Source organism: Misgurnus anguillicaudatus, chromosome 3 (genome assembly GCF_027580225.2).
Source record: "Misgurnus anguillicaudatus chromosome 3, ASM2758022v2, whole genome shotgun sequence".
Classification (NCBI taxonomy): Eukaryota; Metazoa; Chordata; class Actinopteri; order Cypriniformes; family Cobitidae; genus Misgurnus; species Misgurnus anguillicaudatus.
The window spans coordinates 36,268,729-36,292,253 of NC_073339.2; the positions used below are offsets into that span (position 1 = coordinate 36,268,729).

The 23,525-nt window shown below is 37.6% G+C and overlaps 1 protein-coding gene and 1 long non-coding RNA gene across 3 annotated transcripts in view; both read left to right on the forward strand.

The window, feature by feature from the left end:
* Positions 1-23,525, forward strand: part of LOC141363191 (uncharacterized) — a 479,244-nt gene that overhangs the window by 398,290 nt on the left and 57,429 nt on the right. The gene's annotated exons all lie outside the window — the stretch shown is intronic.
* LOC129444805 (zeta-sarcoglycan) overlaps positions 1-23,525 on the forward strand; it is a 399,770-nt gene that overhangs the window by 367,023 nt on the left and 9,222 nt on the right. For both annotated transcript variants that reach the window (XM_055205725.2, XM_055205726.2), the window contains exon 7: positions 9,782-9,905. In XM_055205725.2, the coding sequence (XP_055061700.2) occupies positions 9,782-9,905 (124 nt within the window). The remainder of the gene's footprint in view (positions 1-9,781; positions 9,906-23,525) is intronic.

The window sequence follows — 23,525 nt, forward strand, 5'->3', positions numbered from 1 at the left end:
TGCTGAATGTCCCTGAACTCAGTCATTGCAAAACATCCGAACATGACGATTTCAAGTACTGTATCTCAAACCACAAGCGAAAGACTCAAGCTATCTTTCTTTTCAAATGCCATACAACTTTTTTTTGAACAGCCTGAAGATCATATCTCAGCCCGCGGATACCAGTCTGGGACATTAACCATAGATTCTTATCACCGTCTATCTCTTCAGCTAAAGGCCACACTTACACTCATCTGTCAAATCTCTGACAAGAATCGCCTCATACGTGGCTTTTCCACTTTTCGAGCTCTTACTCGAAATGACGTTTTTTCTTCTCGCAATAGTTGGGGTTAAAGTTTGTGTGGAGCGAGCTGGTTCTAAATCAAAATAAAAGTGAAACCGCGACCCTGAGCCACCAGTAACTAATTGGCTGAGTTTGTGCCTGGAAATAAAATGTGATTGGCTTCAAAGTTTGGAAAGCTTCAGAAGGCGCAGAATTATTAAGGTTGACCTTCGGCAGGAGAACCCGCGGTCATCCGGCTGCATATGTGACGATCATATGCAATACTTAAGATTCTGTCCTGTTGTAATTATGGCAAAACGCTTCTCTGAAATCCACATTAAATTAACTTTCACTCTACCTTTCACACATGCGGCGAGAACATTCACCTCTTGGACGTGACCTTCAGATGCATTGATTACCTTATCACGCAGGGATTACTCTGTAGTTCTGTACCTCTATGTCCATCTCTTATATTGTACTGTCAGTGCGGATGAGCCAGCTGTTCGTTTTTCTTTCTTTCTATAAGAGCATAAACTTAATTTTTAGATGCTTTGGAACCCAAGGATGTATGCGGTTTTGACGCAGTATCGATTTGTGGTGGTGACCTTCACATTTATTGAGTAGCTTAGTAGACTGGCCCTGTTGTCATCTGTCTTTCTATGGAATAAAAGTCAATCAATGTGTTATATGTTTGAAAACAACTGACTTCTGTCCATTTATTATTTTAGAAAAAGATTAAGTGTGTTCCCTACTGAAAGGTCCCGCTTAGAGTACTTTTTAAAGCTGTTTCATACTGGTATGGTGTGGTCTTGCAATAACCACCAAAAAAAATTACTGTATGTTCAGACATACTTGGCCATTAAAGCTCTCCTATTCTATCCTACCATATTCTGCATTACTCTACTGTGTTCTGTTCTATTCTGTTTATCAATGCATTCAAAATTATAATTTTTGTTTGTTTGTTGATAACGAAGTACAAAGTAGAAAATGGAAACATGGATTCTGAGTGTATTCCGCGCCCCCATTATAGTTTACATTGCTTGGAATGGTGAGCTGTAATTTGTGGAGCGGATTTATTGCATTTTGCAGAAAAGGAGGAAGGGGCGTTTATCGCGTTTTGGGAAAAAAAGGGGAAAATATGACAGATATCGGATTTTACGTAAAATTAAGAATTTACTTTTTAATACTGACCCGATACAATACTGATTTTGGTGGCAACTAATTTTTTTTTAAATTCCATTTATTGCCTTTTAGAATAAATCTAAAGTCTATGAAACCTCTTCTTATAAAACGATATAATATTTTAAAAAGTTATAAATAAATTAATTTTTATTAAGCATTCATACAAAATTAAATGTAAACTCACTGTCAAATAAACTTAAGACATTAAGGCTCACCTTTAATATTAATAAGGTGCACCCGAACACCAGTCAGTGATAAATGCTGTAATGCAGGGGTCTCAAACGAATACATTTCTTCAGTCTCCCTATTGCCTTTCATAGTTCCATAGTCTTGATTATAGTGATATGTGGAAATAGATTAATAAATGGCCTACACTGAAAAAAATTATTCATTGAATTTAATAATTTTTTTAAGGTAAGTGGTTGCAATCAATTTATTTAAGCTACATTTAAACAAAAAAGATTAGTAAAGTAAAATAAAATATAAAACTTTTGTTTAAATTTAGCCTAAATAAATTGATTGCAACCACTTACCTTAAAAAAATTGATTAAATTCAATGAATAATTTTTTCAGTGTAAGTGAAAGTGACCCTAAAACTTTTGAATGGTAGTACACTATTCAATGTTACAAAAGTGGAAAAAAATATATTATTGCTTTATTATTGCTACGAGTGTCATAGCTGCATACATATTTTTATCTTTCGCACGTTTCTCATCTTTTCCCTTTTCTAACCTTGGCACCTGATGACTTAAGCCTATTTTTCTCATCTGTAGTTCAGTTTGTGTTGCATTACATCTCCTGTTCTCACTCTTTATATGGTGTCACCATTGGAAGCTGTGACTTAATGCGAACTAACCCCGCACCTCCTTCTCGTACTTCTGAGTGACAGCTCTTCTTTGGGCAAACACTCCAAAGTCCCAGCCAGATTATTTTATTGCATGGTAATAATAATATGATTTGACGTGAGGTACAGATGAGCTATTTAATCCGATCAGGCTTTCCGCTTTCCTTACCGTCCCCGCTACGAAAGACGCCACACGAGGAAGGAAGAAGCGCCTTGACCCGCGTTTAATAAACATTTTTGGGTGTAAACGACAATGGGATGCTGTTATTTAGATTAAAAAATAACAGAAATGTGTTTAGAAACCATATCACCGTTATTGAAAAAAAAAACAGTGAAATATATTGCTATTGAATTATTGTCCAGCCCTAGGTTTAACACACAAATGCATGTCTCCATGAGAGCCCACGTCTTTGCTTTTGTCATTCTGAGTAAAAAGCATTGTAAATCGTTCTTTGTCTCTCTCTCTATTTGTCACACTAGCAGTCCATCTCGCCATTTTCCAGTGTCTTGGTTTGAAGTGTCCCTGAAGTGGTGACTTCACATGACACATGATCTCGCTCGAGTGAATGATATTCTTCACGATGAGTGAAATAAGATACAATATCATTCCTTTAGTCCCGTAACCTGTTTCTATACCGCAGCGATGCTTCAGAGACCCAGTGGCTCTACCTAATTCCTGCTTCCCACACTGAGCATAGTCGTTCCCCAGTTCCATCTCTATCGATTAAATTATCAGCGATGGATGCGCACGGGCATGAAATTGCTTTACGTTTTCTCACAGGGTCTTGCTGCCAGCCCCAATTTCCCCAGCTACATTTCACACAGCAGACGGTCGGGCTGCAAAAGTCATTTCTGACCGATTCGAGGATTTGTCAGAGAATGTCTGGGACAAGAATTGGGCCATCGGGCCAAGAGCTCAGCGAGCTATAAAGGAAACCCACTCAGAGGGTCAACGGCTCCAGTGAACTTTCTTGAAAGACACCTTTTTCTGTAGCGATGTGATTCAGATGTAAGCACCTGGAGTCTCTGTGATGAAACGTTTGTGGTGATGATTTGGTGCTTCTTTAAAATGGGGAGCAAGAGCCCTGTGGAGTTTTAGAAAAATACATTTTTGTTAGTGCACATTTTTGTGGACATATCCAATAAGGTCATGAACCACAGGAAAATTGTGGCTTTTTTCTAAAATATCAAGAACTTTTTTTGCATATTTTGACAAAATTGATGATTGATTAGAAATAAACAATAAAAAACAAAGTATGTTCATATTAACAATATTTAGTGAAGTAAATTTAGTAAAATTTCATATTTCTGTTCTTCATTCAGGTGCTTCATCCCTAACAAATATTAAAATGTTTTCTAATTATGTCACTCTTTGTTTAGGTTATCAATTTCAAAATGTAATAATATTTTTGTGAAGGATTTTTGTTTTTAAAGATTTTAAGAATTAGGTCTGGGAATAGAGTAAAAAATAAAGGGGTGGTTTCTCGGACATGGATTATCTTAATCCAGGACTAGTCCTTAGTTTAATTAGGAAACATACATAGTTTTAAATAGCACCTATTTCATTGCTAAAAAACAACATAATTTTGTATATTTGGTATACAATGTGTTTGCATGGTTAATGGTTAAAACACATAATTTTCCACATACCGTATATTTTTGTAGCTCCAGATTTCCCTGTCTTCCTGAAACGCATGGATTTTGTACAAAACTGTCCCTGATTGGCCAGCTAACCTGTACGTTGTGATTGGCCTGAATACCTCTGACATCAGCCGGAAATGTGACGCTCCTTGCCATGTTTGAAAGATTCGTGCACAATGCAATGCTAACAGGAGTTAACTTAAAGACTGTGAGTCCAAGCGGGAGGAATTATGATAATGTCGGTCTTTACTACATCACCAATCCCAGGAAGTAAACTGTTGCCTACAATTTGTAGTCCAAGAAAAGAGATTCACGTTGGAGACGATAACTTGCGTCATCGTTTACTTTGGGGTTTGTACCTTTGGCATGTGGTTAACATGCACTAATACACACTTACACACCAAAGGAAATGTTAAATCGTGAATCAGACCATCAGTGCCCTTTAACAAACATGCCTTACTAAAAACATTACTTGTGTGCATTTTGAGGTAAAACAAAGGGCACTGATGTATATAAAGATATGTCAGTGCAAGTTTTTTTCAGTTTGTACAGCTCTTACATTTATTTTAGTCTAGGACTAGTCTAATCCCTGTCCAAGAAAGGCCCCAAAGTCTTTATATACAGTAAAAGGAAAAATAGAATAAATTGGCAATAGTTGTATAGTGTAGAATATGATACCAATGTTTTAACAATAAAACCTGCTAGTTTAAAAAACGGCCTATGGGACATACTCTAGAGATACCCATATTTGAAGAAACACCTCAATTACGATATGAAATTCATTAAAATTTCAGCATGTCTTTTCTTCTCTTTGCGCCTCCAAAAATAACTTTAACTTTCTCAAGATTCCCCTCGGTTTTATCCATCAACTTTCCAGAGCCGAGCGAGCGAGAAGCTCGCATAGAGAAACTTTAAACTCAGGCATGCTTGAAAATGTCAGATCGAAACGTTTTCTCATCTTTGCCATTGGCTGATGTTCATTTACCCATGCTACAGTGTCATTCATCAATCTGAAAGGCTGCGACCGAAAGTAAATGCGTACAGAGAAACAGGAAGTCAGAGGTTAGCAGTCGGTATTGAGCTGCCTAATGTCTTCATTGGTCTTATTCTCCAAAGTCAAAAGTCAGAAGCCAGCTCCACTGACCATGGGCACGTTGGAGACACAGTGATAAATAATAAGACCACACACACCAAACTTGGAGGATTTTTTTGAAAAGTGAGCAAACTTGGGAATCAATATGAGGAAAATTCTAATCAAGTGTGTCCACCACATCAAAAAGCAGTCCAATTATGTTACATTATCAAACACTTGAGCATCCACGGTGAGTAAAAGAGGAGGTTTAGGGAAGATTGCATATATAGTACATAAAATCTGCATTCTTTCTTTTTTTTATTCAGTATATACTTCCAGTATTGGAAAACACAACAGCAGTTTACCTTGTAAGACTCTTCAGATAAAAGTCAAATGCATAAATGTAATGTAAATGCCGTCCTCTGCACTGTGATTATTTGAAAATATTATTATTTAAATCACAAACTTTCCCGATTTCCATATTATTACTTACTATTGAATAAACTAGCAATAATACTGACTGTCTGTGAAAAGCAGGCAGTTAAGGGAGTTTTATTTATTAAAGTGGATGTTTGTGTATATTTTTTATTTATCATGGCAGCAGTAGTTCATCAAATGATCAGAATAGCGCTATAATGGGCACATATGCAGCCGTGCCGTATAGTCGAGCACACATTTGGCATTTTAAAGAGCTGATTCAAGCGTCTAGATCACAGTAATGTCTAAGTTTACCAGATCGGAAAAGTCTGTTGCATCCGTCACAACCTTGTAGTCATGCCAACATCTGACCCGAAAGACTGCAGATTGTGTCATGCATATTACGTGCAATAAATTTCATTTTCTAATTTGCATAATTTGGTGAATCAGCTAAAACAGTGCTGTCAGCAGATTGCAAAAAAAGTGAATTTTCCCCAGTGTAGTCTGGGTGCACATCAAAAACCCCTCTTAACAATTGCCTGATATGTTTTTCCAGCCAAAGTCAAAATATAAAAGGCACCTTTGCAGTATAGCATATACAATTTATCAATCATGCATTCAACCTTTGCACATAACAAGTCTCTTTCAAATACAACTGATCTCTGCATACTGTATGTATTCATGTGTTGTACGTGCAAAGCATTTGATTCTTGCTTTTAGATTCACAATGTGAATCTTGCAGATAGCATACATATTTGCCACTGTAACATTCACTCATTTATAAATAAATTTATAAACTCCTATGACTTTTTAGCTTAATAAATAAGCCAAAAATGACCTAGGTCAGTGCACCATCCAATATGTTTATTGTGCTTTAAAGAATATATTTAATGTGAGATGAAGGAAAGAAGAATAAAAGGTAGCTATAAATGTGATAATGGTATATATTTCCGAATGGCCATATTTATTTATTGCTTATCGTGCCAAGGTAACAAACATGCCAACGCATACATTTGTCAGAGTGGCAGAAAAGGTCAAGACGAATGTTTGAAGGGCCAAGTTTGTTGGCGGAATAATGAATCAGGCCGATAAGAGACTAAAGCGAGTCTCTCTTATCGTCCATATAAAAATCAAGTCCGCTCTCTGCGTGCTTAAGATATTTTGTTTTGGTGCTGAATTGCCTGGGAGCACGCCGGAACAGAAAATCAATGACCTGATTGAGTTTTTCTTCTCAGACGACAGGGGATCGCACAGATAGCGGGTAAGAGAAGAATAAAGCTAAGAAGAAAAGAGGGAAGTTGAGAACAAGATAGCATTTGGGTTAATATATTCATGTCAGACAGGTTATTCGTTATATAGTGAGTGCTATTCTAGTGAGTGTAAGTCAATTCACTGCAGGTGTTGGGATGGCTATACTTTCCCATTGATGGAGGCGTGTCGTTATATTTGAGCTGCCTACTGCTGTGACATCATACAAGTGAGAGCGTCGTTGTACATTCCCACATTCATTTATTTCTCAGTCCGCCACAAAATTAAAGTTGACAACCACAAATGGATGTTTCCACATCACATTTATCACTACCTCTGTCTCACAAGGCAGTTTCTGTACAAACACCCGTGGCGTCGGTCGACACGCTTCGCTGAGCCTCATTTGAGTTGCATTTAAGCATATATGCGGACGTGCACATTGCGAATGTGCCGCAACAAACTGCAAGTCTGGAAAAAAACTTATGGTGTTCCTAATTCTCAACCTGTGGATATTTTCATCGCCAAAAGGGAGTTTGGGAACTTATAGCAGAGCACATATGACAACATGTTTGCTTGAGACCGCGCAAGCTAGCATAAAGGTAAAGCTAATATTTTACATTATAGCAAAGATGCTGGTAGTGACAATTCTCTAAGACCAATCAGTGATCTACAGTGTTTTCGTGTCACGTTTTGGTATCAGCTCGGGTCACTTGGACCCCCGACTGAGGTGGTACTAAAAAAAGTATCGGGTACTACGTACTGCACCCAGTGAAAAAGGCCCCTTAGAGGTACATACTGGTACCTAATGGTACATATAGAAGAAGAAGAAGAAGTTTTATTTATATAGCACCTTTCCATGGATCAAGGCCGCTTCACATAGTATTATACAGTACATTAACACTTCCACCTACACAATACAACACATAAGACCATATACACAATACAAACACATTAGGACAGATTTAACAACATTATCCATAATAAGTATTGAAGAGATACGTTTTTAGTTGGGTCTTGAAGATAGACAAAGTTGGTATATTACGAAGTGAAAGGGGTAGGGAATTCCATAATTTAGGAGCATTAACACTAAAGGACCTACCACCTATGGTGGACAGACGAAAATGAGGAATGGACAAAAGACCAAGCTCAGATGATCTGAGGGACTGGGCAGGAGAATAGGGGCAGAGAAGGTCAGACAGGTATAGAGGCGCAAGACCATGTAATGCCTTAAATGGTGTGCCTTAAGTGGTGTAATGTGAGCAGAACACCTGGTGGAGGTGAGAACTCTTGCTGCAGAGTTTTGAACATACTGTAAGCTTGCTATGAGTATTTTAGGCAGACCAATAAACAGTGCATTGCAATAGTCCAGAGGTGATGTATCAATGCATGAGTTAAAATTTCAGCATCACCTAAAGTGAGAAAAGCTTGAAGACGAGCAATGTTACAGAGATTGAAAATGAGTTTTCAACAACAGAAGAAATATGAGAGGCAAAAGATATAATGGAGTCAAATAAGAAACCAAGATTACGGACAGATGAAGAAGGCTTAACATGAACCCCATCAATTTCAAAGGACAGGTCCATCCTTTCGACTGAAGTAGTAGAGCCAATCACCAATATTTCAGTTTTGTTGTTATTGATTTTAAGAAAATTCAAGGACATCCAGTGCTTTATGTCCCTGATACATGCTGTGAGTGAGTCAGACAGGGATAGCCTATCAGAGCTGGTGGTAAGGTAGATTTGGATGTCATCAGCATAACAATGAAACTGGAGTCCATGCATGCATATGATGTCACCAAGTGGAGAGATAAAAATGATAAACAGAAGTGGACCTAGAACTGAACCTTGAGGAACACCCTGTGAGACTGGAGCAATGGCAGATATATGCTCTTGTATAGTGATATAGTATTTTCTGTTGCTGATATAGGAAATGAGCCAGGAAAGAGCTGAACGAGTGATACCGATATTAGAAAGGCTGGTGATAAGTATTTCATGACAGACCGTGTACATATAGGACCTTCTTAAAAGGTACATTTCCAGTGACAACTTTTGTACCTTTTTTTTGAGAGTGTATTAACTTTGTTTTGTGTGTGTGTGTGTTGTTTTATTCAACTATGGACAGATAAACATATGCATGGAATATTTTAAAGAGCAGGCACAGTAATTAAACCCGTCTGGAAAACGATCACTTTTTGTTGTGGTGGTATCTTCAATATACCGAGGTAGCTTTAACAGTGTCAATAGAGTAATACTTTTTTAGAATCTAATTAGTTAAATAGTCCTGCATTTCATAAATGTATTTGTTCAAACGTAATTAATTGATTAATTACATTTCAGTGTAATGAGCAGACAACAGCTGAGCACTGCTGCGTCTTTCATTTTTTTCCTCCTCAGCTGTAAGACTACAGATTAGTTCCTGGATAAGCATTGTACAATTAAGATAACCTTTCGACTGTATATTTTCGTCAGAACTAGAATAGATCATATTATTTCTGATAAAAACTGGCCCTGTTATTGTATAATATTATGAAAGGGGACAGGTGCTTTAAAGAAATAATCGGCATTTCATGCACTGACTGTTGCAATAAACCACATTATACAGTACAGTGTTGAAAAGTTGCAAAACGAATGTCTCAAAGAATGTGCTTTCTAAACCATCTAGATAGACCCCCCCCCCAAAAAAATCAAGACTTTATAATAGGACCCCTTAAATGTGAACGTGTAAAAAATAGTTTAGGGCTATAAAAATGCCTGTAGTTAAAGAAACATTTAACATTTAAACAAGATATAGATTCCATTTTACTCATTATCTTTTCTTTACAGACCAATATTCCTTTCTGTTCTTTCCGTTTTTAAAGCAGTGGATATTCAGGAGTGAACAGACTCATTCTGTTATCTTATTAACTGACACTTTCTTATTGATTTCTGTCTTCCTGTTCTTCCCCTCCTTACAATCTAGTCATCACATCTCTTTTGCAGTCTTGTACAGCCCCAAATACGTCTTGAATATAAAATTCTTAATTAGTTTTAAAAAATCGAATGCCGTCATGAAGTTTGTTGGCTTCAGCCAGAGCCTGAGAAGTTCACATCATGGAAGTCTATCTTCTTTTTAACAGACTTGAGTCCCCAACTCGGACGCTGACGTTGGAGGCCCCTAAAGGTGTAGAAGTCAATGCAGGAGTGGGGGAATTCAAAGCTTCCTGTAGGAAGGATCTCACTTTGGAGTCTTCAGAAGGAGAGGTGAGTATGTGCCGCGGTGTGACCATGTGCAGGTTTAAATCAGTAGCCTGAATTGTATTAAAGGAAAACACCACAGTTTTTCAATATTTTACTATGTTCTTACCTTAACTTAGACAAATTAATACATCCCATTTTTTTTTTCAATGCGTGCACTTAATCTTTGTACAGCATGTTGTGAATGTGTTAGCCTAGTCCCATTCATTCTTTAGGATCCAAACAGGGATGAATTTAGAAGCCACCAAACACTTCCATATTTTCCCTATTTAAATAGTAGAAGAGTTACATGAGTATAGTTACACAAGTAAGGATGGTGGCACAGAATAAAACGTAAAAATATAAAAAATGAGAACTATATTGTATGGCGGAAGAGCCCTTAGTTTGCAGCACTCCTGACTACTCCCACTCTCGCTCAAACTTTCGTCAATATTACTGCAATAAAACTGTGGTGTTTTTCTTAAAGGGATATTTAAAGGTAAAATCTTAATTTGGTGACATTGGTGAAATTTGGCCTATTACAAAACATTGTGGCAATGCCATATTACACTTCAGGTATTAGATGGTGTCTTGGTACTTCTATACCATGGTACTAAACAAGTCAAGCATGTATACCTCCACATGTACTATACGTCTTATCAAAGTAAGTATTCACGCAAATATTGTGATAGTACCATAGATCTTTTAGACCTTGCAGCATTTTGCATTACTTACAGTACATTATATGAAAACAATTGCTTAGACATACTGCTAATTTATTTATTTCCCTAGAAAGCAAAAATGATATGGGTTTCAAGCTTAATGGGAGTGATGGGAGTATTTTCATTTTTAGGTAAAGTTTCCCTTTAATAAACACATTTAATTCTTTAAGAGATTATTTCAAGGGCTGGCACACTTGCAATTACTGTAGGGGAGACCAGGGAGTGTTTTAAGCACGTTTGGCCTGTAACCAAGTTTTTTATGCTTAATATAATGTGCTTTGTGCCTCAATTTTCAAAATATTCCCATATTTATCTGCTTCAAATTAAAGTTGTTCAGAAATCAACTACTTATTGCTTAACTGCGTAAATTAGTTTTAAGTACAAAGAGTCCTGTTACAGTACTGTGGTTTCAGCTTCATACGGTACGTGACATTGAGACATCAGGAGTTTCAAAGTCGTCATCTGATTGGTTGGATTTCCAGGAGATGTAGGGACATTGCCTTTACATTTTTATCCCCCTGGAAATGTTGCTGAACAAAACAAACTGTGATTAGTTGCTTTACATCTCAGTCAGACGATATCTTGGGTGTTTATGTCGGGTTCTTGGCCAGTGAAAGCTGCTATAGGTTCCATACTAGGGCTGTCAACGAATATTCTAAATTCGAATATATATTCGAATAGTTAAAAAAAAAACGAATTTCGAAAATGAAAATTAATATTCGAATAATTTTTTTTTAAAGCCTGCGGTAGTAGAGGCGTGGCTGTCTGCTTTGTGAGTGGGCACACTAGTGCGCCTGGTTCAGGGACAGGTCACAGTAGTCACACTGTCTGTCACGGTTAAAAGTTGACGCGTCTTGCATGGAAGAGGGCAGAAAGTCGACCGCAGCAGAGAAAGCGATTTTAACCCCCCAAAATCTAAAAAGCTATTTCTGGAAGTACTTTGGATTTTGGTCGGTAGGAGGTAAAATTAACTCCCGCAAACTGCAGTGACAACCGCGTTTACAGAAACTTTGCATAGTGTGTAGCCTACATAACCGAACTGAACAACTAGTAGTTAATAAAGTTTTTAAACGTGCATCATGGACATGACAGGTCTCTCTTCTGAAGAAATATATTATTACAAGGGGAAAAAGTCTTCTGTGTGAGCAGTACAGAGAATGACAGAGGCACAAGCGTTTGCTGCTCAGTGTTGCCAGATCTTGCACAAAGATCAAAATATTGGGACCGGCACCTTCACATTTTAACAACACCAAAAACTTGATCGCTTCATGAGCCAAAAGCCATAAACGGTTAAGCGCTAAAATGGTATGCGAGTACAAAAAAGACGAGGACCTGGCAACACTGCAAGAGCGTGCAGCCTCACAAATGCGTACAATACACAACGACACGACGGAGGTTTATTGCAAAACATAATTTTCATCAAAGCTGTGAGTGATAAGCACGTGAGACGGAAGGCCGTTGCTATGGTTATCTCCGTGTCAATCATCACATTTTCACATTTAAATGAAAGTTTGCAGTGTGTACGAGACCACAATGTGTGGAACTCCAGCTAAACAGTCACGTCTTAACACTTACTTTGCATCGCCCGCCACAAGCTATTTGTCTGCAACACGACAAGAGGTCAAAACGGAGACATTAATTTCGTTCATTTGTCAGGACATGAGATCGATCAGTGTCGTGGATGGAGCAGGCTTCAGGGAGTTTTGTCAAGCAATGTAACCGAGGTACCATATCACTTTGATGTCTCTTGATTTACTTGTTTTGTGTATGTAATATACGTTGTCAAATATGTTTAAACTTAACCCTTGTGTGGTGTTCGGGTCTGTGGGACCCGTTTTTAATGTTTACTGTAAGAAAAATTATGTAATCAATTGTTGTTTCAACCTCAGATTCATTGGCCTTGGCTCATTTTCTATAAAGAACATAAAAATAATCAACTTTATAATTACTGTACATTGTGTACCCCCCCTACACATTTATATTACATATGTGGTGTTCGGGTCCACTGGACCCGGGGGTAATAAGAATGTGAAAATTGAACATGCTATGTAACTTTACTCTGTTTTTCTCCTATCTGGGACTCCTGTGAGTGCATGAGTGTGTTTGTATTTATGTCTGTACATATGTGATGGGTGCATGTCAGAGTTTTGTCCTTCTACTCTTGCTGTAATGCCGCAAGGATACAACATGTTATATATCATGCATGAACATTTGTTTGCCCACACTGTCCCAAAAACACTTTACCTTTTGTCTAACAGGAACCATTCTAAATTTTACCATTATCTCCCTTACAAAAAATCCATAGTTTTACTGTAGTAAAAGAGTAGTAACCTAGTTGTTTGGTATATTGATTACCATTAGTAAAACCATGGGTTTACCACAAAACCTATGGTGTGTGTGTGTGTGTGTGTGTGTGTGCAGCCGGGTCATTATCACGTTGTGGGGACCAATTGTCCCCAAAAAGATAGAAATACCAGTATTTTTGTGATCTTGAAACAAGCTTATAAATCAAACAAAATGATGTTTCTTGAAAATGTGAAGTAGCAGAAGGGTTTCTGTGATGGTTGGGGTTAGGGAATGGGGTAGGTTAGGGGAATAGAATATACAGTTTGTACAGTATAAAATGCATTACGTCTATGGAATGTCCCCACAAAACATGGAAACCAGAAACACGTGCGTGCGTGCGTGCGTGCGTGCGTGTGTGTACCTGGTATTTATCACATTGTGGGGACTAAATGTCCAACAAAGATGTGTGTGTGAGAGAGAGTGAATAATAGAGAAAGTAAAATATTATCCATAAATTCTCATCATTCTAAGTTGTGTTCAATAGCAACACATTGCACAACACATGTGTGTGGACATAAGATGGACACATTATATGTGTATAAAATGCAAGAAATGCATACGCAACACAACTACACAATAAAATTTTGCTTCTTATGTGTTGTGTTGGCTGGCAGGAACAGGTTATATGTTCAATGTGGATAATGTCTTATGATACGGCATCTGTTCAGTTGGGGCCTGTGCTGTGTAGACTGACAAAATGTGTACAATTTCAAAAAGTTCAAAGAATATAACATCAACAGTGATGAAAAACTTGGTTTAATTTATACTTATTTAAGATAAAATAGTTTTTCCCCCAATATCTGGATCATAATAGAATTTTCTTCTTTTATTTCATATTACCACAAAAAACGAATGGCACTTTAGTTTATAAATAGTCCTCTACAGTGGAAAATGACAAATATTAACCATGAATTCTGTCTATGTTACTTGCAATAAGGCTAAAGTAAACATCTGTAAACAATATTATATAAATTTGTATGACTGCATTGATTTAAGATACTAATAATGCTCTGGGTCCAATAGACCCACAAACATCGTCTAAGTAACAAAAATATGAACACCACACAAGGGTTAAATAGACTACCTATAGAAGTAGTTATGTCTCTTTATATTAATTTGTCCTGTTATTGACGTAATGCGTCATTAAACGTCGTTAACGTCGTTGAAAAAATTCGAATAGTTCGAATATTAGTGGGTTTTTTAGGGAGAATATTCAAACGTCATTTTTGAGCAATTTTGACAGCCCTAGTCCATACTGTACCTTGTGTCATCAGTCTGAATGTCTGGCTATGCGAGACTACAGTTTAGCAAAAAATAAATAAATAAGAAAATTTTTTATGTTTATCAGCTTATGCCCAGGCCATCCAAGATGTAGGTGACTTTGGTTCTTCAGTAGAACACAAATGTAGATTTTTAACTCCAACCGTTTCAGTCTGTCAGTCGTATAATGCAAGTAGGTGGTAACCAAATCTGATAGAGAAAATAAAACATGCACAGACCAATCCAAATTAAACCCTGCGGCTCGAGACACAAAACGATCGGTTTGTGCGAGAAACTGAACAGTATTTATATAATTTTTACCTCTAATATAACACTATCCCCAAAGCAATATGCGCATACACATGACCGTCTTATTCTTGTAATGTTTAATGGCTGGTTGCGAAACAACTTCATAGGTGCATACTGCCACCTACTGTATCGGGAGCATGGCAAGAGGGCGCATATACACTATATGGGGCTCCACTTGCCTTATATGGCTGACAGACTGAAATGGTTGGTAAGCTGATAAACATAAAAATTTCATTTTAAGATGAACTATCGCTTTAACTCCTTCCCTGCCATTGACGAGTTATCTTGTAAATTAAGAGAAAACGCTTTCCTGCCAATGAAGTTTTTTACGGCAATCCAAATTTCTGATATTATACACTAGGTGGCACTCTTACGCAACTTAAAGGCGCAAAAGAGGATGTTTCCGCCGACTGAGAATCCATAAACTGTTACTGAGTTTTTTAAAATAAGCGCATGCATAAGAACAGCCTCCCTCCTTCACAGCTCATTTCTAGGGAACGCCTTCCAAAACTCGTGCAAGTATTTGAACACGAGTGTTTGTTTACCACCGCTATATGCTGTGTCGCGTCAGTGGATTCATTATGTGAAATGATATGATAATAAACACATAAGACGTAAAGTTAGATCAGTCGACGCTACTCCCATTTCAACTAGCATGTAGCAGACTGGTCAACGCCTTACAACTACAGTACAAGAACAACGTCGATATACCTGAATAACAGTACAACAATAATTATTACACAAAGAAAGAATAATCACTGTTACCTGTCTTGTCACCTCTCTGTTCCTTCATTGCTCTCCAGTGTTGAAATGTTTCTCCAAGAACGACTCTGGTTAGATTACATTATTCTGACAATTTTCTCCTTTTCTCAGCGACTTAAAATGTCTTTCTTTTACGTCCTCCTTCGGGTTTCTTCTCTTCCATGGTGCAAATTCGAGGAGGAAAGCAGGAGCGACAATGAAAACAAACCGAAACTAAAGACGCTTTGCGCATGCGTCACTCGTGTAAAGTTACTGGAGCGTGCACGTCTCTCACAAGGAACGTAATGGCAGTGATTGACAAGCCAGAGGGCCAATCGTTGACGTGATGATTTCGTCAACGATTGGCTGATGTTTTTAAGGCCCTACCTTATGCACAGACGACGTTTATTAATATTATGACTGTCAGTGCACCTAATAAAGAGGCTTTTATCATTTAGTAAAGATAGTGTCAAGTAATAGTGCAAAAATGTATAAAACAAACATCCTCTTTTCCACCTTTAAAAAACACTAAAGCATGCACTGATCCAAAAACAGTAAAATCTCTGTGTATGCTTTAATAATCGTTCTGAATCTGATCTCTAGCAAAAGTCCTTTACAAAAATGCAATTATCTCATCTTTTTTTGGTATTTGGTAAAAATTTTGTATTTTTTAAAAAACCTACCCATATACTATTAGAGATGATAAAAAGAGAACATAATGAAGATAGGATGATTTTTTAATAAGACAACAGAAGGTCTGTTCTTCATTTGATACATCCCTAGTCATCATACATCCCTAATCTCCATTATTTTGACCAAGAAAATAACTTGCTTTCAAATAATTTTTATGTAATTTGGTCAGTACCTAGAATATGTTTAAACTTAAAGGAATAGTCTACTCATTTTCAATATTAAAATATGTTATTACCTTAACTAAGAATTGTTGATACATCCCTCTACCATCTCTGTGCGTTGCACGTAAGCGCTGGAGCGCGCTGCGACGCTTTGATAGCATTTAGCTTAGCCCCATTCATTCAATGGTACCATTTAGAGATAAAGTGACCAAACACATCAACGTTTTTCCTATTTAAGACGAGTAGTTATACGAGCAAGTTTGGTGGTACAAAATAAAACGTAGCGCTTTTCTAAGCGGATTTAAAAGAGGAACTAAATTTTATGGCGTACTAGCACTTTTGGGAGTACTTCGACTCGCCTAAAAAGTCCGCTCCCCTTCTCCCTCTCATAATGGGAGAGGGAGGGTGTTACTGCGCCGAGTCGAAGTACTCCCAAAAGTGCTATTACGCCATAAAATATAGTTCCTCTTTTAAATCCGCTTAGAAAAGCGCTACGTTTTATTTTGTACCACCAAACTTGCTCGTGTGTATCACATATAAAACAGACTATACTTCGGGATTAACCATACTCACATACTGACATTGACCCCACCCCACTCACATTACTGCTGCCATGTGTCAAGCTGTCTTCCACACACACACAAACACTCTCTCTCTCTCTCTCTCTCTCTCTCTCTCTCTCTCTCTCTCCCTCATCTTCTTTTGTCTCTCTCTTGTTCTACTCTCTTGCTTTAGTAACTGCCCAGGCTATTTAATTAACTTCCATGAGTCTGAGTCATATATCATGCAGTCCTGTCACCTCTCTGGGAAAAAGGAAGATTTTTTTCCCTCGGTTTTTGTGCCTGAGATAGCGGGATGGTGCTGAGAGAACTTATATAAGAGACAAAGTGGCTGATACACAATCAGACCCCCTCCCCTTGACGCCCTCTCTTATAGAACAAATTTGGAACAAATCCTCATATAAGCACATCCCACCCTGTTTTCCCCATCTCCTTTTAATTCTCACGAGACGCCACACGTAAAACGGATGCCTCTGTCAATTTGGAGAAGAGAATCGTGCGTCAGATAGCTCGGACGCAAAATCAAATCTACGTTGTTAACGGTCGACTGTTAAGAGGCCGGTGTTAAAAAGTTTTGGGTGAGAGAATTAAAGGCAAATGGCTGACTGGGTTCATGTCCTATTGCCTTCTATTGCTGCTGCTGCCCATTAAGATCAGGGGAAATTAAAAGTGACTGGTGTGCACTGATAGCTTTTCTTAACGAGAGAAAGAGGACAGACCCTGAATACTGTTTAGGTAGTTAAAGTTATCATAGCTTTAGTAAAAAAATAACTACTAGTTTTGTCAAATTTACTAATAGTTTGAGAATTATATACAAACTATTTTGAAAAGATTTATTTTGTCAACCCCTGTATATAAATACTCTCATTAATTGTCAAAGAAATGGCTAATGTCGAAAAGGTATTTTAGAGATCATGCAATAAAAAACAAGTCTAAACACTATATCGGGTGAAAAAAAATGTCAGAGAACACAGCTCAACAATTAAACAGCTGAAAATGAGAATGAGAAAAAAAACTATGCAAATGTGTTCGTGATTATCCCAGCACAGCCCTCGACTAAATCAGTTTTCATTACCGCTAAACACCATCTCATCATCATCCATGAAATTAAGCACCCGTTTTGTTGTTCCGGATGTGTTACATGACAGCTGTGCAGCCAATTAAACCACCCATTCTCTCCACCTGAACACTCCCTCTCGCTTCAGCCAGCCAATGAGGCGATGGATATAGATACATATGGCGCCGACAAGCTGAGGAGACAAGAAAGGCATATGTACTCTAATGTTTCAATTGTTTGCGCAAAGCTCCAATATGGTGTCCAATTCAGACCGGCCCCTAAGCCATGCGTCTTAATAAAAGCCACCGGGGTGTGCGATAGGGCCAATGTAACGAAAGTAAAGTCGCCCTGCTGTTGAATAGCGTTTATCTATCAGTGGAGAAATCAATCAGAAGGCCCGTGGTGCAGACGTAAAGGGGTAGATCCTGCGAGGTTAATAATCCAACAGCCATATTACTGCCAGCGGTTTGTTTTGCCCCTGGGTTGTTTCTGCGTTATGGCAGCAAGCTTTTATTTTCTATTATTGTGGAGTATGGAGTCCCATGGCACTTTTCTCTGCCGTGCTTAGCCTTTAAAAGTCAGAGGGACAATTTCGTTTTTGGAGTGGTTTTATTTGTGGCAGCTTCATTTTGGTTTATAAGTCTGCTGTTGCTTTTCTTCCCAAAATCATTTGTCGTTTTTCGAAGTGTCTTCAAGGCAGCCATATTTTTGCTGGATGGGGTTTTCAAGTTGGCTGTAAAAAAAAAATGGGGGGAGGGGTGAAATGAAAAAGTTGTTGATGTCTCATTTTAGGTCTTTGAAGCATCGAAACATACTGTAGATGGTTTTCTACCGCAAAAAAATAAATAAATGCTTTGTTGGAAGTTGTCTGTGGCGTCAGGGTGTAATTGTGTGTTCGCGTCAGGTCGGAATTACCGTAATCAAGAGGTTTCCTCTTGTGAAAACCGCTCAGGTCTTCTCTGACTTCATAATTACAACTGTTACCAGGCTTTCTTTGTTCTTAAGGATTCGGCAAGAACGTGGAGAGGTGAATAATTAATGTGGTCATTAAATATTTGGCTGTCATCGACAACAAAGCCATGTGTCGATTCATTTTGTTGTTCCAAAAATTTTATAGGATGTAATGATCTTCAGGACAAATGTAAGTATCTGATCTGAAAACTGGGTGTTTCAGGTATATTGTTGGCGCTTTGCTATTTTGAGGCAACTAAAATAATATACTACGCCATTATCCAACTAAAACCTGGTCTTAAGTCAATGGCACAATATGTTTTTTTGTTATTTAAAGAGCGTGTTAGTAATATGTGCCTATAAACGGGAACGCTTGTACACATTGATGCACAGCAGCACACAAGCATTTTTAAATTAGAAAAATTAAAGAATTAAAATGTAAAAGATTATCATTGTGTCTCTTGGACATAAATGTGGACAGATTACAGGACTTGTGTGAAGAGCTGAAGAGCTGTAGCCTGGTGAGCAGATTTATTGCTTTTAACTCGTTCCCCGCCAGCCTTATTTTGAAAATTTGCCCGCCAGTATTTTTTGTAATTTTCAAAAAAGTTTCACGAAATTTCTTCAGGGGAAAACTAACATTGATTGTGTTGTTTTTAACACACGAGTGAATGTTGTGTAAACACAATTGTGTGTCGCCTGTGTGTGTTAACAACCACCCTGTAATAATACAATCTGCCCACTACTTTTTTAATCCCAGTAAACCCTTAACATTCTTATGGGACAAGATGTTGGCTTTTTCTGAGCAAACTGATATCACTTGGCACAGGCCCCGCCCACAACCATCTAAAGACTTTAAAAACGGACTCACACAAGAAGAAGACTCTGGAGTTTTACCTCATAGCCACACGGCATGACTGCATCTTAACACTTCTGACACTCCCAGAATTATATCGTACTGTATACAGGTCAAATTTGATTATAATAATCATAGTTTTACCTGGTGCTCACCATAGGTTAAGTTTTTACTGTAAGCACATCAGGCTACTGTTACAGTATAACTAATGCTAGCTAGGATGACTTACTGGATGTGACATTATAAAGCTCTTCAGTGTTGTGATTCTCAGTCTGGAGGTGATGTAGTAGCACACTTACAGTTTTATGGCCTGTAGGCTATAGCTTCGATCTTTATTTTATTTACTTCATTCCGAGTCACTTTCAAATCCTGAATTTACACTTCAAATGCATATCGAAGACCTACTGTCTGCTTTTGTTTAAAATTGACCTTATAATTATTTCATGATAATCATTTCTAGTGCAGTGAGAGTGCTTTGGCTGATGTCGGACATAGCAAAAGAGGGCGGGTCTTTGCAAAAATTCAGTTCAGTTCAGTTTAAGTTTTGTTCTTATTAAAAAGTGTCAGTGTAGTCAAGCCAGTAATAATGTATTACTAAACTTCAAACTCCCCTTCTTTTTACAGAGATCTACTTGAATAGCAATACATTTAAGACAATTAAATATACCTCCATTGCCCCGTTGAGTACTGGGCTTATTATTGTTTTATTAGCATTGGGGGCATTATTAATGTGCTTTCATCTGTATGTGCGACTCATGTGTCTGGACTGACAGTACAATCGTGTTATAATACTGAGAAAATTTTTGGGCTACAGTTGTGCCCACAAGAGCATTAAATATAAATAATGAAAGAATAAGGCTTTATTAGGGCTTTATAAATCAGAAATGGACAGCTGTGTTGGCAAATTTCTCTACAAAAAGCTTGAGGAGAGCCTTTTTATATTACGGTATCAATCATAACTAGCCCTTCTAATTTTAACTTTTTTATTAGCATTGTTGTTACATTTAGTGTACATTTTACATAGTTTGCCTTTTATCTCCTGTTCCTGTGTTGCTCCGCCCCTTTTTTATTGTCATGCTATTTAAGCTTCGATAGCATTTAGCTTAGCCCCATTCATTCAATGGTACTATTTAGAGATAAAGTTAGAAGTGACCAAACACATCAACGTTTTTCCTATTTAAGACGAGTAGTTATACGAGCAAGTTTGGTGGTACAAAATAAAACGTAGCGCTTTTCTAAGCGGATTTAAAAGAGGAACTATATTTTATGGCGTAATAGCACTTATGGAAGTAAAATTGGCAGGATTTTAATTGCTGTAAATTTATGTATAGCCTACATGATACTACTCAAAGAAATAATTTACAAATATGCAAGAAAAGTTTGACTTTAAGTTTGTTCCCCACTCTTCATTTACGTAATTTAAATCAACTGCATTTCTGAAACTTTCCCAGTCTTTCCACCTCTATCTTTCTTCTCATTCCAAAACCTGTTCTTTCTCATTCGCTGTCTTCTCCACTTCAGCTGTGAGGGAAATCATGCATGAAAAAATATTCAGACCAGCTATGATTGGCTGTAAACAAGCAAACACATACACACACAAACCACAACAGTGGTTCCAGAACTGGAAGACGTTTGTAAACAATGCGCCAACCAAATTTGACTGACAATGATTCATACAGACACTTTCATTTGGGGTTGGTGCCATCTTTAATTCTCTCATAAAGTGACCTTAATGACTCCGTTCTGACTTTAGCCGAACCACCCATCTCGCAGTGACTATTAGGAAGGGTTACGGTAGCTGTCAGCAGGAGGTTTCATTGGCCGTTCCACATCTTGGAAGGTTCCGGAATTGTTGGCAAAAAATGTGGGACTGTTTAAAATTGGATTGGATTTGAATGTCCGGTTTGGGCCAAGGTGGCACTCACCAGTATTAGGTGACATAATCCATGAGGACACGTGTAATAACCGCATGCCAATGTAGAATTTCTGCAATTTGGTAATAGAGAGGTGATGCAATAAAACATTCAGAGGACAAATCATGATATTAATGGTGAAATGCAAAACGACAACTGACCTTCACCGATTATGAAAACATCACTGAGGAAACTTGGGTTGGAAATAAAAAAAGTGGATAATACCGCCCCTTATTCTGCACTATCCAACCACAACACTGTCATTTAGTGCAGAGATCAGCTCATTTGCATTTTAAAGGACACATTTTTTGCTCACACATACAAAGTGGCAATTTTAACGTGTTATAATAAATTATCTATATGATATTTTGAGCTAAAACTTCACACATGTACTCTGAGAACACCAAAGATTTATTTGACATCTTAATAAAGTCTTGTGAAATATCCCATTTAACTAATGCATTTACTGATGTTAACATATACATCCTTATTGTTAAGTGTTGCTGTTTTGATTTAGTAAATTTCACACCGCAACTCTTTTTGGGTAGTTTTTATTACTTGAACTGTATAGCATTACTGCGACTCGAACACCTGAATTGGATTTTTAAATGGAAAACATGGTCAGAACTGTCGTCCAATTGGCTGTTCAAATGCTTTTGACACATAATAGCTGGGCTTGGGTTCGATTCTTGTGTTCAGGCAGACTTTGTTAAACATAATGTTATTGTATGCTTGTCGACGCCTTGAGGGCAAATAGACATTATAGACGTACAGCTGATCGTTTTGGATCTGAGCTATAGTTTACTTAAATGGAGCTCAAGTGTAACTATTCCTCACTTTAAAAATGCACTTGAAGTGTTTTGAAAGCCTGAGTTAAATGCGCATTTAGGATAGCATTGTTTTAGCTCTGCCATGGTGCCTTTTACAAGCAAGTCTCTCATGGGGTTTTTGATGGTAGTATTGATCCTGTGCTTTTTTATTTTACACGCCTCTCATCGGCACGTCTTCATTCCCTGCAAAGTGTCATGAACGCATGATCATTTGTAGAATGACAAGCAGAGGTATTTGAAATGTCTTCGGGAATGAGTATATTGTAGATGTATGCTTTCTGTAGAATACTTGCTTTCAACAATAAATAGGCTTGTCAAGTAAGGCAGTGCACATGGAGACATCTGAAAACTGGGTGGGCATTGAAAATGATGTATGATAACTATACTTACTGAGCTATACAATGTATATCATATTTCCTTTATTGTAGGGTTGGGTCATTATTGGACAGAACACACTGCTAGGTTTTACCCAAATTACCCAACGGCTGTGTTATTGTTAATCAACTATAAGGTTAACCAACCCTTCAGTTGGGTCAATTTTACCCAGCAATGCATTCTATCAATTACTGACTTAACACTGGATTAAAATAAACCAGCACTTTTTGTATAACATCCCTTAGCATGCCTTTTTAAAAAATAACACTGCACTGTATTGCCTTGTTGCTTTGTCTGGGGTAGCTTTTGTTCATCCAAAAGAAAGGGACTTTTTTAAATCAGGCTTTATTTTGGTTTATAGCATTTCTATAGCTGATTGGAGGAGCATTGAATTAGCACCGCAAAAGTCATGGATTCAATTTCCACACAAAAGTACAAAAGTTGTCAATGGGACGTTCCATTCTGATACAGATATGTACCTTTAAGGTGCTAGTATGTCCCTTTAAAGGGACACTCTACTTTTTTTAAAAATATGCTCATTTTCCAGCTCCCCTAGAGTTGTGTGATTCATTCCCCTTGAAATATTCTCCTTGGTTACTTTCAATAGACCCCTTAATCACCCACGTCACTGTGACGTCACCGCTCTAGCTGGAGGCAAAAAATAAGTAGCAACTCATAGCCGGCGCGCTAAAAGTTTGAGTTTTTGACTTTAAAATGTCATCTTGTTGTGTTTTTGGCTGCCAGATTAAAAGGAACAGCACTTTTGGTTCAAAAATAAAGTTTTACCAGATCCCGGCAGACATTTCTTCACAGAAATCAAGAAGACAATTGTGGTTGATTGCAATACGGCATACAGACTAGACGGAGATTATC